The 12,179-nt window shown below is 34.8% G+C and overlaps 4 protein-coding genes across 39 annotated transcripts; 1 reads left to right on the top strand and 3 right to left on the bottom strand.

Moving 5' to 3' along the window:
• Positions 1-416: 416 nt before the first annotated feature.
• LOC104709162 (chloroplastic group IIB intron splicing facilitator CRS2-B, chloroplastic) lies at positions 417-2,312 on the top strand. Of its 2 annotated transcripts, none has more exons than XM_087463555.1 (8): positions 417-557; positions 865-1,060; positions 1,148-1,232; positions 1,322-1,389; positions 1,486-1,536; positions 1,633-1,706; positions 1,787-1,845; positions 1,929-2,312. In XM_087463555.1, the coding sequence occupies exons 2-8, from the start codon at positions 869-871 to the stop codon at positions 2,120-2,122; spliced, it is 723 nt and encodes a 240-aa protein (XP_087319681.1). In that variant the 5' UTR covers positions 417-557; positions 865-868; the 3' UTR covers positions 2,123-2,312. The 2 variants fall into 2 exon arrangements, with proteins under 2 accessions (XP_087319681.1, XP_087319682.1); XM_087463556.1 differs by having other exon boundaries at positions 439-557; positions 1,317-1,389.
• A 312-nt stretch (positions 2,313-2,624) lies between these two features.
• LOC104705899 (small ribosomal subunit protein eS7x) lies at positions 2,625-12,089 on the bottom strand. 2 transcript variants are annotated; one of them, XM_087463557.1, is made up of 6 exons: positions 12,002-12,089; positions 3,661-3,745; positions 3,496-3,569; positions 3,279-3,402; positions 3,004-3,186; positions 2,625-2,914 (listed from the first exon to the last, which is right to left on the bottom strand). In XM_087463557.1, exons 1-6 carry the CDS (start codon positions 12,064-12,066, stop codon positions 2,798-2,800), a joined length of 648 nt encoding a protein of 215 aa, XP_087319683.1. In that variant the 5' UTR covers positions 12,067-12,089; the 3' UTR covers positions 2,625-2,797. The 2 variants fall into 2 exon arrangements, with proteins under 2 accessions (XP_087319683.1, XP_010420293.1); XM_010421991.3 differs by lacking the exon at positions 12,002-12,089 and adding an exon at positions 4,214-4,299.
• On the bottom strand, positions 4,801-8,515 carry LOC104705898 (caffeoylshikimate esterase). 8 transcript variants are annotated; one of them, XR_015564769.1, is made up of 9 exons: positions 7,145-7,325; positions 6,499-6,698; positions 6,296-6,325; positions 6,074-6,200; positions 5,836-5,982; positions 5,615-5,745; positions 5,387-5,517; positions 5,222-5,320; positions 4,801-5,138 (listed from the first exon to the last, which is right to left on the bottom strand). XR_015564769.1 is itself a non-coding variant. In XM_087463554.1 (9 exons), exons 2-9 carry the CDS (start codon positions 6,637-6,639, stop codon positions 4,914-4,916), a joined length of 1,038 nt encoding a protein of 345 aa, XP_087319680.1. In that variant the 5' UTR covers positions 6,640-6,698; positions 8,430-8,515; the 3' UTR covers positions 4,801-4,913. The 8 variants fall into 8 exon arrangements, 5 of the variants coding, with proteins under 5 accessions (XP_087319680.1, XP_087319678.1, XP_087319679.1 ...); XR_015564768.1 differs by having other exon boundaries at positions 6,499-6,761; positions 6,903-7,228; XR_015564767.1 differs by having other exon boundaries at positions 6,903-7,179.
• Positions 8,663-12,142, bottom strand: LOC147939619 (uncharacterized). 27 transcript variants are annotated; one of them, XM_087463571.1, is made up of 8 exons: positions 12,002-12,093; positions 10,141-10,211; positions 9,897-10,064; positions 9,692-9,781; positions 9,463-9,604; positions 9,241-9,372; positions 9,063-9,153; positions 8,663-8,927 (listed from the first exon to the last, which is right to left on the bottom strand). In XM_087463571.1, the coding sequence occupies exons 4-8, from the start codon at positions 9,778-9,780 to the stop codon at positions 8,785-8,787; spliced, it is 597 nt and encodes a 198-aa protein (XP_087319697.1). In that variant the 5' UTR covers position 9,781; positions 9,897-10,064; positions 10,141-10,211; positions 12,002-12,093; the 3' UTR covers positions 8,663-8,784. The 27 variants fall into 27 exon arrangements, with proteins under 27 accessions (XP_087319697.1, XP_087319699.1, XP_087319706.1 ...); XM_087463573.1 differs by having other exon boundaries at positions 9,897-10,054; XM_087463580.1 differs by having other exon boundaries at positions 9,897-10,008.
• Between the last annotated feature and the right edge of the window lie 37 nt (positions 12,143-12,179).

Here is a 12,179-nt window from a genome sequence, read left to right as displayed (position 1 = left end):
ATTAATATCTAACTCTAATAATTGATATTTATAGTATCTTTTACAAAAGTTACTCATCTGGAGAATTTAATTTAATATCCGTCTGTATATACTATATATATATATAGGAGATATGATTGGTGCAAAAAATTATATTAACAGAAAATAAAGGTTAAAAAAAATAAAATGTAAAACTGCGAAAAAGGATGAGAGCCGCAAGATTGGCGAGTTTTGGCCACGGTAGATTTTCTGGATTAGATTTTGGATGACGTAGCCTCACGTGGTTTATATAGAACAACATTCTCACGTGCCGTCTTATTAATGACGTAGGCAATCCCCATTTATAATAACACAACACAACAATTTATGCGAGTATAAGTTAGTTAAGCCCATCATCTGATTTGGGCTACAATGAAAAGCCCATTAATGAAAAATGTGACCAAATTTTTCTAATCTAACATCTTTCGTCTCTCTCACAGAAAGAAGGTCACTCTGTTCATCATCCTTCTATCTCGTTCGCAATCGCAACGCAAAAGAAAAAAATCTCTAGAAATTTCCGAAATCTCCAGAAGAAAGAGGTAAAGCGATTTCCTTTCTCACTAATTCTTCGTCTTCAAGATAAACACATATTTTGGTTCAGTCCTTGTAGCCTCTCATTACTTTTCTGCGGAGTCTTCTGTTCGATTACACTTACTTTTTCTTTTATCTGCGTTAATTCCTCTATTAATGGGTGTTTCACTTAGTTTCTTGTCATTTCACTTTCAGTAGTTCGTTCACTCCAAAGGTTTCAACTTTGGGATATCTGTTGATGATTTTTGTTTGGTAGCTTAAAATGAGTGTAAGATGATGGTAATAAAAATTGATTTCATTTCTTTGAATCAACAGTTCGATGATCTGCTCAACGTATACACCAAGTAGTATTTACCATTTTCACGCCGTGAGGCCGGTCTTTCGGAAACCGAGGTTTCGGGTTTGTTCATCTACTTCTAGTGAGAATGACAGATTCAAAGTAGAGTACACTCCTTGGCTTATCGTAGGGTTGGGCAATCCAGGAAACAAGTATCATGGAACAAGACACAATGTAATCAAATGCAATCCTGTAGCTTAAGTGGTTTTGAGGTGTTATCTCTGAAGTGCTATAAGTTTTTTTTTTTTTTCTTGTTTTCAGGTTGGTTTCGAGATGATCGATGTTTTGGCTAGAAAAGAAGGCGTTTTGATGAACACTATACAGTCTAAAGCTCTAATCGGAATAGGTTCTACTTCTCTTGCTTTTTCGGTACTCTTGTTTTAAACATAATAAAAACTGATGAATTTTTGCTTCTGTGTATGATGATCAGCACAGGTGCTATCGAAGAGGTGCCTATCTTGTTGGCCAAACCTCAGACTTCCATGAACTTCAGCGGTGAATCGGTTTGTATTCTCTTCTGATCATCTCACTTATCTTATTGCCAACTTTGCAAAGATCAGCTTTATCTGAAACAACTGTTCTGTTGTCGTCGTTTAAAGGTTGGATCTTTAGCTTCACACTATCGAGTACCATTGCGTCACATTTTACTGGTAAACTTACCGACTTTAGCATCCTTAGAAATAAGAACAAGGTTTAGGAATCGTGAACCCTTTTGTTGAATCTTGATATGGGTTTCTCCCTCCTAGATTTACGATGAGATGGCTTTACCAAATGGGGTTTTGAGACTTCAACCGAAAGGAGGTCAAGGCTATCACAACGGGTATTACTTGTGCCTCCTCTTGAACCTTTAAGTGTGTTCTCTTATCTACTAACTTATGTTACCTTTTATATTTGATGCAGAGTCAAGAGTGTAATGGGGAATTTGGATGGTCGTCGAAACTTTCCTCGTCTAAGCATAGGTATCCTTTTGTGCTGGTTCGGTTTAGATCCGAGACTACCTTTCTTCCTCTCTCAAGCTTTTTGTTTTGTCAATCTTTGTCAGGCATTGGTAAACCACCAGGAAACATGGATATGAAAGCTTTTCTTCTTCAGAAGTTTAGTCCATGGGAACGGAAACAGATCGATGAAGCACTAGAACAAGGAAGTGAAGCAGTGAAGACTCTTGTGCTCAGTGGATTCAGTCAAGGAATCTCAAGATTTAATCTTGTGCAAAAATATAAATTCCACAAAGTATAATATGAGATTACAATGCAAATTAACAGATGAAGTTTGCTGCGATTTACAAAAAGCTACAAAAGAAAGGTAGAAAGCTGTAGAGACTCAGATTGCTTTAGCATTTTCATTTTTTTGTAAAACAGTAAGCAAAAAGTATCTCTCTTGGTCAGTATGAATCTTATAACCCTTATGAATGATGCTGTTTTTAACCGATCCAGTCTATTACTTCATTACTACTATACAAACTTGTTGATATTGTGCGACTGCACATTGTCAGATTGATTTTTTTTTTTTTTTGGTCCAAATTGTCAGATTGATTAAGATGAGATTTATTGCAGATGAGATTGATTGTCAGATCAGATTTCAGGTTGTAGGGAGCTAGTTGTATGGAGTATATATATCATAATTATGTGAATGAAAAATAGCGGACTGATGGGATTGCTATTTGACATGATCATAATTTGAGGTTTCTCTACCAAGTATATTTGGCTATTTGCTGTAGAAATTTGAGACTAATCTGAAATTTCAAAAAAGTTTTCAAAATTGAAAAGCATAAAAGAGTAGTCTTGGTAAAATAGAACATTAAAGATTGTGAACAAGGAACTGAATCAGAGAGTTTCCTTCACCCTAAGTACCACAAAACATAATCAAAAGATCTCTTTCTCTACCCTGACGATTCATGATCATCATCATCCTTCAAGCTTCAACCGGGTACTCAAACACAACATCCTTGCCTGTAAGTTTACGGTACACACCAACCATAGTCTCGAGTTTGTACTCTGTGTCGTTCTTTTGCTTGGCATCCAAAAACACCTGTGACATTATTCAAAACAGAAGGTAAAAGATGAGCTTAAATTCATGAAGAGAAAGATCTGAGTTTACTCTCATAGATGATATGATACCTTCATGATCTTGGAACCATCAAGACGGTAACGAGTACGCTTTCCAACAATCTCAGCGGGGAAAGCAACATCTTCGAGCATTGCTTCATGAACAGAGGTGAGAGTCCTGTTACGTGGCCTCTGAACAGCAGCACCCTTCTTAGGAGGACGCATGATCCTTCTCGTGGTAACAAAGATCACATCCTGTGAAACGAAACAATGGCAGAATGTTTAAGAGAGATAGTCGTAAGAATTAACAAGACAACTACAAATGAAAAGGAACTTCATAAACTTACCTTTCCACTGAACTTCTTCTCAAGCTCCCTAACAAGGCGAGGATGAATCTTGCGGAAAGCTTTCCTCAATCTGAATGGGACGTAAATCACAACAGCTTTGCGGTTTCCAGAGATGTCCATGTTCCTACAATGAGAAATCAATGTATTTTCCCTAAGTATAAAATAAGAATGCAACCATGAAATGAGAAGGGGAAGACACCAAAATAGAGCGACATACACAGCTTGGTTAATGTAGAGATCTTTCAACTCGGATTTCAACTCCTGGTTGGTGTTCTCCAAATCAAACAAAGCCTAAGAGAAGATGAAAAGTCTGTTAAGAATGAATAATTCCACAAAGGAGGACAAAATTACAGACAAATACATTTAAAAGGTATATAGTTACCTGAGCAACTTGCTCCTCGCACTCTGTTGGTTCAGCATTCTTATCCTTCTTGATCTTGTTCTGAGCGGAGAACATCTTCACAGATCTTGAATTGCAAAAGAAACAAAACAATAAAAGTTAAGACTTTAGGCATAGGAGCTTACTACTAACACAACAGGTGACCTTGTAATGTAAACTCAAGCAACCAGATACAAATCATTTCTATAAAATTCAGGAATTAACAGTTTAATAGTTTCAACCAAAGTTGAAGGCTTTCAATATCAAGAGAACAGTTAAGTAAAACTGTTCGATTCAATCAAAAGTATGGAGCAAAAGACAATGCTTGATGAACTACAGAGACTTAAAAAGTAAATCTTAACCACAATAAGGCAATGAATCAGACGACAAATCACACAAGCTGAAATTTTTTTCCAAACCATTTTACAAAGCTCTTAGATTTTAGTAAAAAACATCAGCATTGCCTCTAAAGAGGAAGAAAACTAAATCATAACAACGACGACAACAACGGCGGAGCAAGAGAAGGAAGTGAAAGAGAAACCCTTTAGAGACTTACCGATCAGCAAAAGCACGGAGGCGAAATCTGAAGGAACGAAGAAGAACCCTTTTGGATTGACAAAAATGCTGCGGCTTTTCTCCTTCGCAGCTCAGTTTCGGGAAAATCAGGTTTTATTGTTTGATGATTAGGGTTTCCAAGGTAGCCACCCAATATGGGCTTTTAATAAAAACAGTTTTTAAAGCCCATTTTTTAACAAACTCGTTTCTTTCCCCAAAAGCCCAAACTTGTTATCCTCTCAAATTCTTTTTTTTTTTTTCTTTTTTTCCTCTCAAATTCTTTGTTTGGGAGAAATGCTTAATGCAACTAACACTAAACCAATGTCAGTTGTAGTAAAAGAGAAGTATATTTTTTTTTGTTATCAAGTACGTTTATAAGAGATGGTTTTATACAACTCTCATTGTCGTGTCATGATTTGAGATTTGATTGTTAGAAAATAACCTAAAATTTACCCCAAGTTATAGAAGATGACACACAATATTTGCAAACTATGCATAAGAAAAATAATCTTTTTGAGTAGGATTTACATGATAGTTGTAGATATAATTGCAAAGTTCAAACTATTTTGTTTGCACAATCTTGTAAACTTTGATTGCAAATAATTATCATTTTATTGCTAATTCGTTGGAAACAAATAAATTCTACCTACAGTAAAACGAAACAAATGTTCATAAGCTACATAGAAGTAAGTAACTAATGATCATCCCTCAGTTTGCAAGCTATGCTCGTCCAGCCATAAGATGATATCGGACAAGACACGAAGAATCATGTCGTCAGGTTCCCCTTCGAGCAGAGAATGATAAGCATCTTCATACAAAACTATCTTCTTGTCTGAACTTTTCGCCTTCTCGTATAGCTCTCTGCTCACTGAAGGATCTGTCACTGTATCAGCTTCTCCGTGTAGAATCAATATTGGCAAAGACACCTACAAAGGTCAAAATCAAGAAGTGTCATTATTCTGATTCTGCTTTAAAAGATTCGGGTTTTCTCGTGCTTTTTTTTTTTTACCTTTTGCAATTGTTTTTCAATCTCTTGAGTTGTGTGAAACATTTCTACTGCAGTGCGTAGTCGCGGTTTGCCACTGTAACAAATCACATTGTATGGTGTCTGCAAAATAAGACGGGTTTAGTAAAGAAATCGATATAACATCAAATCTTTTATCTACGTTTTTACCATCTCCCTCTTCCTGACATCTCTAAAAGCTGCTTCTGCTAAATCCTTTTGTGGAACCAACTTATGTCTTGGTAGAACATTGGCTAGACCGATCAAAATCTGTTTTAATACCGGTGGTGGAACCAAATCATCTGCAATCTAAAACAGATAGGTGTGTCAAGTTAATGTTATGATTAGAGATTTGCTAAATGACTATGCAAATAAGAATAAAGAAAGACAAGCCTTTACTTTGCACATTGGTGCTACCAAGACTGCGCCGGTCCACGCATTTGGTTGTTTGAGATGTATTTTGAGCGACACGGCTCCACCCATTGACTGTCCAAAGAGAAAGCTAGGAAGAGAACTAAATTCGGGATTCTCTGCAACCAAAAAGATTCAAAATCTATTGGTACCCTAAATCATGAACATAAAGTTTACCCTTTCGATGTGAACCAAAAGTTATGAATTACCTTTTATCTTGGAGTAATGCTCCATGACATCTTGAACAAGAAGATCAAAGCTAGGGATATAACCGTGCAAGCCCTCTGATAAGCCAAATCCCGGATAATCCATAGCGAAAACTCCATAACCAGATAATGCCAATCTCCTTGCAATCCCTGCAAAAAGCAATCAAACAAGCCTCAGTCTCATTTTCATACACAAACCATTGGCTATTTAAAGAAGAAGAAAAAACACAAAGAAACATGCCTTCGAAGAAAAAGGTGCAAGTATCTCCATAACCATGGCAGAAACAAACCAAAGCTTTAAGGCTAGTAGCTTCAGGAAGCCAGCTTTTGGAGAAGATCTCAATTCCTCTCGAATTCATCTCATAAGACTACATAAACCAATCATACATCACCACAAACAACAACAAAAAGGTTCCTTCAAGCTATATAAACTAACAACAACAAGGTCATTCTCTCCTTTTACCTCCTTAGTCTTAATTCCATTTTCAGGTGTCTGCAAACATCATGAAAAAAATAAATCAACAAAACACAGACATCTCAAACAAAGCTGAAGCAGAGTGGTGGTCTATACTAACTACTAAGTCTAAAAGTCTCAACCTTTCTTATACCCATTTCAATTAGAAGATGACAAATAGATTCAATTTCAGATTTTTTAAAAATTGTTACCTGGAAGAGGATATGATCGAGATTAAGCTGGATGTCTTTTAAGGAATCACGAACATGACGACGCGCTGAAGCTTCGTCAATATTAACCTCCTTGAGTCGCCGGAGCTCCTCATCTTTGTCTAGCTTCACCATCGGAGCCATCGATCTACTACTACTACTACTTCGTTGCCACACAAATCTTCTTCCTTTATCCACAAACCCTGATTATAAAAATTGTCCCTTTTTGCAGATCAATCAAAATTGATCCACGCAAACAACAAAATCTATTATTATTATTATTATTATTATTATTATTTGGTTGAGTTTATCATTCTTTAAAAGATAACAATTTTTACTTTTCCAACCAAAATAAAATAAAAATGAAATGGATAATTATTACGAAGAATAAGAGTGACTAGTGCTACCGTGTAAAGGACTGAAAAGGGTAAGCTTTGCTGATCTCAGAGCCATTAAACAACTATTTCTAAAATAGAGGCTCGTCCTGAATTTTGTATCTTATTATATACGAAGAAAAACAAAAAAATCTATTAAACTGTTGTTTTCCATTTTTTTTTTAGTTTTGTTTTTGAGAAAGAGAAGATTACACGAAAGTGGAGTGAGGGGAAAAACAAAATAATGCACGTAATAAGAAAACCATGAGAATTACGCAATTATTATTCTATGAATGAGTTCTGCTTCTGCGGTTCTTGTCCTCTCAAATTGTCTAATGCTTTCAATATCATCATCGTGTGAACAACAATATTGTCGGAAGAGAGAGTTATGTTAGAGTTCGCGTTGAGATTGGATGGATCCTCAAAACGATTCTGTGACGATATGCTAACGCGTCTGTGTCGTTGGATAGACGACAATCCATTAGTGCGATGCCAAGTGTATATGATGAGTCAGGGTCACGTGCAATTTAGGTGAGTAGGAGTTAGCATGATTTTGTTTTTCAAAGGAGTTTATTTAGGGAGGAAACCTCCTCATCTTTATTTTTTTTATAGATAGATCTCAACAAACTAGGATTTTTTCACATTCTCTTCATGATTTTTTTTTTTTTTTTTTAAATACAAAGGAACATCATTTTTGTATTGAGAAATCATCGGCCGAATTTAAGTTTTATTTTCTATGAATTATTTTATATTTAAAAAAATTATTGTTTAATTTGCTATTTGGTTCTCGGACTTTTCATTTACTTTGTTGTAGTCTTTTTTTTTTTTTTTTTTAATGAATTGTTTCCAAACGTGAATTATAAACTACATTCAATTCAATGGTTGATGTATGTGGAGTTTTATATTTTTATTGGTACTTTATCAGAAACTTTGAATGGTTCTAAGTGTAAACTGTAAAGCACATCAAATATGGTTGGTATAATTTAAAGATCACAGTTGGGAGTCATAATACAAGAAGAAGTTTGTCAAAAAAACAAAAAAACAAAAATACAAGAAGAAGTTATATGCTTTAAAAAAACTTGTACATCCTAGCTAATTTATAATGGCAAAACAATGTGAAAGTTTAACCACCATATTATTCCCATAAAAACTATAACTTTCAACTGGTAATTAAAATGTTGCATTGAACTGACAGAGTTAGCGAAGTTTACAAAGTAGCTTACTTTTACTTTTGCTCATATACAAATACTTGCAAGTCAATCTGCATCATTTTATATTCCGAGTTGAGACCCTCTCGGCTAGACGAGTCTAGTCACGAAGTGAGGCTACTTTGACCCAGTTGATGACCTTAACTCTAGGCTTTGGTTTTATCAAAAATAACTCTAGACATTTGCACACCCACACAAAAAAAAAGACTCTACGTACATATAAATGATACTAAATCACAACATAAATTATGTGTGTGTTCTTCTCGCAATGTTAAAATAAATATTACAGTTTGTTCTCTCAGCGACGCGACAAGAAAATAAGGATTATTCAACCGCAACCGAATAGACTAACCTGATATCAGACTCTCACCGGAGATGATAAATTCTCGGTGATCCTTTGATCGACGACCTGAAAAGGAGGAACACGATTCCGGTGACTTCTCGGAACTTGATTTGATTTCACTCGATCGAAAGATGCGATCAAATCAACCTTGGAAGAATCAACGCGGCCACTAGACACAAATGTTCATGTTCATGTTTTAGGGTAAACTCTTCGTTCCTCGTACTAATGGGTCCCGCTCAAAATCGTATTAATACTAATTTTCATTTAGTTTTAATAATCAACGCTGTAACTAAAAAAAGATTAACAAAAGAATTTGAAAAACAAACATCATTAGTGTGTAATGAAATTTAAACCATGCGTCTTCTTAACGATCACGATCTCCATCTTTGATTACAAAATAAGACGGGAAAAATTTTGGAAGAATCAACACAGCCACTAGACACAAAACTACCAAAACCACCACTGACCAGCTTGAGTAAGGGATGCCGAAGAGCTGTTCTTCACAAACTGTCACAAACGAAAGAAGAAAGTTTGCAGACTTTTAACATATAGATGCACTTTCATTCACTACAACTTCTTCTATGTTGTGAAAAGAAAAAGATCGGTGATAGCAAGTGAAAAAAAAAAAAAAAGAAGGCTTGCCTATGTTGTAAATGATGAAGGATCGTTCTTTGAAACTTGGTATAGCTACAATGCCTTCAGGTTCAACCGTCACCAAAACATACAATCCGTCCTAAATCAGAAACAAAAACGACTCAAGAACTATATATCATCAATGTTTCAAAGTTGTAGGAACTGATTTGAAAATGATGACCACTACCTTGTTATTAACTTCTTCAAGACTCTCGGTTTTGAAGATCAATTTCTCAGTGTTCAGTAATCTCCTCATTTGGTTCAGCTTCAAACCCACCTCACCATTCTTCAGTAGTTGCAACGAAAATAGAGCCGGTATCTGTTATCATCATAACTACAGATCAGCTTATTCATTCAAACAGATACTAAAAAGAAAACTTGGCAACAAAATAAAAGAAAGATAACATACAGAAGCTGGGTATGATATCTTGACTTCATACCAAGAATTTGACTTAAGCCCTTCTAATTTGTAAACTCGAGAACCATATTGCAATGGCAGTGTCTCCTTCCATAGTTCCTTCCCAGCATATAAAGTTTTCCCATCATCAAACCTAATAAACACATCATTTTCTACTGTACCAATAAAGAATCCAAATTGGGAATAATGTGAGGTTTTTCTTAAGTACACACACACTTACAGTTTCTCATGGCTGTAACAAGGCACAATATTTATGAAGACGATTACACAGATAAGCAAGCAGCATCCTCTACCACGTAACTCTAGCATCCTACAAAGTCCCAATGTTAAAATAAATATTACAGTTTGTTCTCTCAGCGACGCGACACGAAAATAAGGATTAATCAACCGCAACCGAATAGACTAAACTGATATCAGACTCTCACCGGAGATGATAAATTCTCGGTGATCCTTTGATCGACGACCTGAAAAGGATGAACACGATTCCGGAGACTTCTCGGAACTTGATTTGATTTCACTCTATCGAAAGATGCGATGCTGCTTGAAATTTTTGGACCTTCTATTATTAATTGAGCTGAGTTCACTGAATTGGGCTACATTAAAGCCCCAATTTAATATTTATATTGAGCATGTAGACAACAACATAATAACAACGGAACGTAGCCGTACACTTCAATATAACGAGAATCGGGTCAAAAACCGTAACACGTGGGTAGATCTCCACGTCATGATATCTACGCCTAAAAATCAAACACAGAAGAACGCCTAAAAATCAAATCAGATCCATCACAGCAAGAGATTAAGGAACACAAAATTGAAACATTTGAAACTAAATTACAGAGCCCAATTAAAAAAAAAAAACTAGGGTTTACTTTGTAAGATCTGACCCCTAGAGAGAAGGAATCTGAATCAAAGCTTTTAATTCCAAACGAATCGCTTAAGGTTGAAGAAGTGAAAAAAAAAAAACAGATCATTTAAAATTCAGAGAGATTTGGCTATAAAAAGGATTTTTGAATAGGAAAAAAAGAAAAAAAAAAATTCAAAATTCATAAGAAGAAGAAGAAGAAGAAGAACCCCATAAGAAGTTTTGGCTCATATAGAAACAAAACTCAAAAGGCTACCTAAAAAAAAACGAAAACGACAGATCTAATATCTATGAAAACTTATTGTAAAAAATGACGAAAAGAGAAAGAAGAAGAAGGTGATCTGTAAAATCAGCCATGAAAGGAACTTAAGAAGAAGGAAGAGAGAGATGTGTACCTGAGTAGTAAAAATCTCCAGGAGAGTGAAGAGAGATGGATGAGGAGAAGATAGGAGTAAAATAGAGAGAGGGAGAGAGAGAGGCGAAAAATCGTCGGAGGAAATAAGGATTTTATAAAAGGATTGAGAGACCAAAAAAAAGTGTGGGTGAGGTTGAAGACAACGTAAAACGATGGCGTTTTGGTGATATTAGAAATTTTGCTTTTTTTATTTTATTTTATTTGTGATGTATATATATATATATACATATATATATAAAAACTGCTATAAATCGCCGTCGTAATAGTGATATTTGTGGACAGCTTAAATATTCTTATTTCCATGCGTTTTTTTGCTACTATTTTTTTATTTATTAATAGATTAGTCAAACATAATTAATGATTTTGTTTTCTCTTTTTACTATTCCCATTATTTTTATTGATATCTTAACATATTTAATGATTTTGTTAGGTAAAAAGAATAAAATAAATTAAAATTAACAGTTCCAAAAATAAAATAAAATAGTTAAGAGTAATATTTTTGTCAATAATGATTTCATCCAAAAAATATTATTATCATAACTTTTTGTATCCATAAGAATTACTTATTCAATCCTTAAAAATTAATAAATGTTATTATGTATGACCCGATTTAAATTGAATGAAATGTTAATCTTCAATTTATTTTCACACTGTATATAAATATATGCAAGAAATTAGGAACCGAAACTTAATTTTTCTATTATATAAATCTTTAATTGCAAAAGAGAGAAAAAAAAAGAAAAGGTCAGACTTTATAAGGCATAGGAGCTTACTACCGAGTTGGTAGTACCAACAGAACAGGTAACCTTGTAATGTAAACTCAAGCAACCAAATACGAATCATTTATATGAAAATTATAAAAAATATCCATGAACAAAAACTGAGAAGTAACAGTTTCAACCAAAGTTGAAGGCTTTCACTATCAAGAGAACTATCTCTCAGTTGTCTATTGATAAGTAAAACATACAAAACAAAATCTGTTCTATTCAATCATACTAGTCCGGAGCAAAAGACAATGCTTGATGAACTATACAGAGACTAAGTAAAACCATAGTAAATCTTAAGCAATAAGGCAATGAATCAGAAGACAAATCACACAAGCTGGATTTTTTTTTTTTGCACCATTTAACAAATCTCTTAGATTTTAGTAGAAAACATCAGCATTACCTCTAAAGAGCAGAAAACTCAATCAATAACAACAACGGCGGAGCAAGAGAAGGAAGTGAAAGAGAAACCCTTTAGAGACTTACCGATCAGCAAAAGCACGGAGGCGAAATCTGAAGGAACGAAGAGAAAACCCTTTGTGGAATGTCATAAATGCTGCGGCTTTTCTCCTTCGCAGCTCAGTTTCGGTAAAATCAGGTTTTCTTGTTTGATGATTAGGGTTTCCAAGGTTGCGACCCAATATGGGCTTTTCGAAAAGCCCAT

Source organism: Camelina sativa, chromosome 8 (genome assembly GCF_030686135.1).
Source record: "Camelina sativa cultivar CO46 ecotype springtype chromosome 8, ASM3068613v1".
Classification (NCBI taxonomy): Eukaryota; Viridiplantae; Streptophyta; class Magnoliopsida; order Brassicales; family Brassicaceae; genus Camelina; species Camelina sativa.
This window is presented reverse-complemented; position numbering and strand designations above follow the sequence as displayed.

What these genes read in the sequence shown, in the direction of transcription:
- LOC104709162 (XM_087463555.1), top strand. Translation starts at nt 869, where the DNA reads ATGATCTGCTCAACGTATACACCAAGTAGTATTTACCATTTTCACGCC. An exon ending in TGAACTTCAGCGGTGAATCG is followed by an intron (nt 1,390 to 1,485) that starts GTTTGTATTCTC and finishes CGTCGTTTAAAG; the next exon opens with GTTGGATCTTTAGCTTCACA. An exon ending in CATTGCGTCACATTTTACTG is followed by an intron (nt 1,537 to 1,632) that starts GTAAACTTACCG and finishes TCTCCCTCCTAG; the next exon opens with ATTTACGATGAGATGGCTTT.
- LOC104705898 (XM_010421989.3), bottom strand. Translation starts at nt 6,948, where the DNA reads ATGGCTCTGAGATCAGCAAAGCTTACCCTTTTCAGTCCTTTACACG. An exon ending in GCATTACTCCAAGATAAAAG is followed by an intron (nt 5,746 to 5,835) that starts GTAATTCATAAC and finishes TTTTGGTTGCAG; the next exon opens with AGAATCCCGAATTTAGTTCT. An exon ending in TTGAAAAACAATTGCAAAAG is followed by an intron (nt 5,139 to 5,221) that starts GTAAAAAAAAAA and finishes TGACCTTTGTAG; the next exon opens with GTGTCTTTGCCAATATTGAT.
- LOC147939619 (XM_087463563.1), bottom strand. Translation starts at nt 9,780, where the DNA reads ATGCTAGAGTTACGTGGTAGAGGATGCTGCTTGCTTATCTGTGTAATC. An exon ending in AAGAAGTTAATAACAAGGTA is followed by an intron (nt 9,154 to 9,237) that starts GTGGTCATCATT and finishes TTTCTGATTTAG; the next exon opens with GACGGATTGTATGTTTTGGT. An exon ending in CTTCATCATTTACAACATAG is followed by an intron (nt 8,928 to 9,062) that starts GCAAGCCTTCTT and finishes CGTTTGTGACAG; the next exon opens with TTTGTGAAGAACAGCTCTTC.
- LOC104705899 (XM_087463557.1), bottom strand. Translation starts at nt 12,066, where the DNA reads ATGACATTCCACAAAGGGTTTTCTCTTCGTTCCTTCAGATTTCGCCTC. An exon ending in GCGAGGAGCAAGTTGCTCAG is followed by an intron (nt 3,570 to 3,660) that starts GTAACTATATAC and finishes ATCTTCTCTTAG; the next exon opens with GCTTTGTTTGATTTGGAGAA. An exon ending in ATGGTTCCAAGATCATGAAG is followed by an intron (nt 2,915 to 3,003) that starts GTATCATATCAT and finishes ATAATGTCACAG; the next exon opens with GTGTTTTTGGATGCCAAGCA.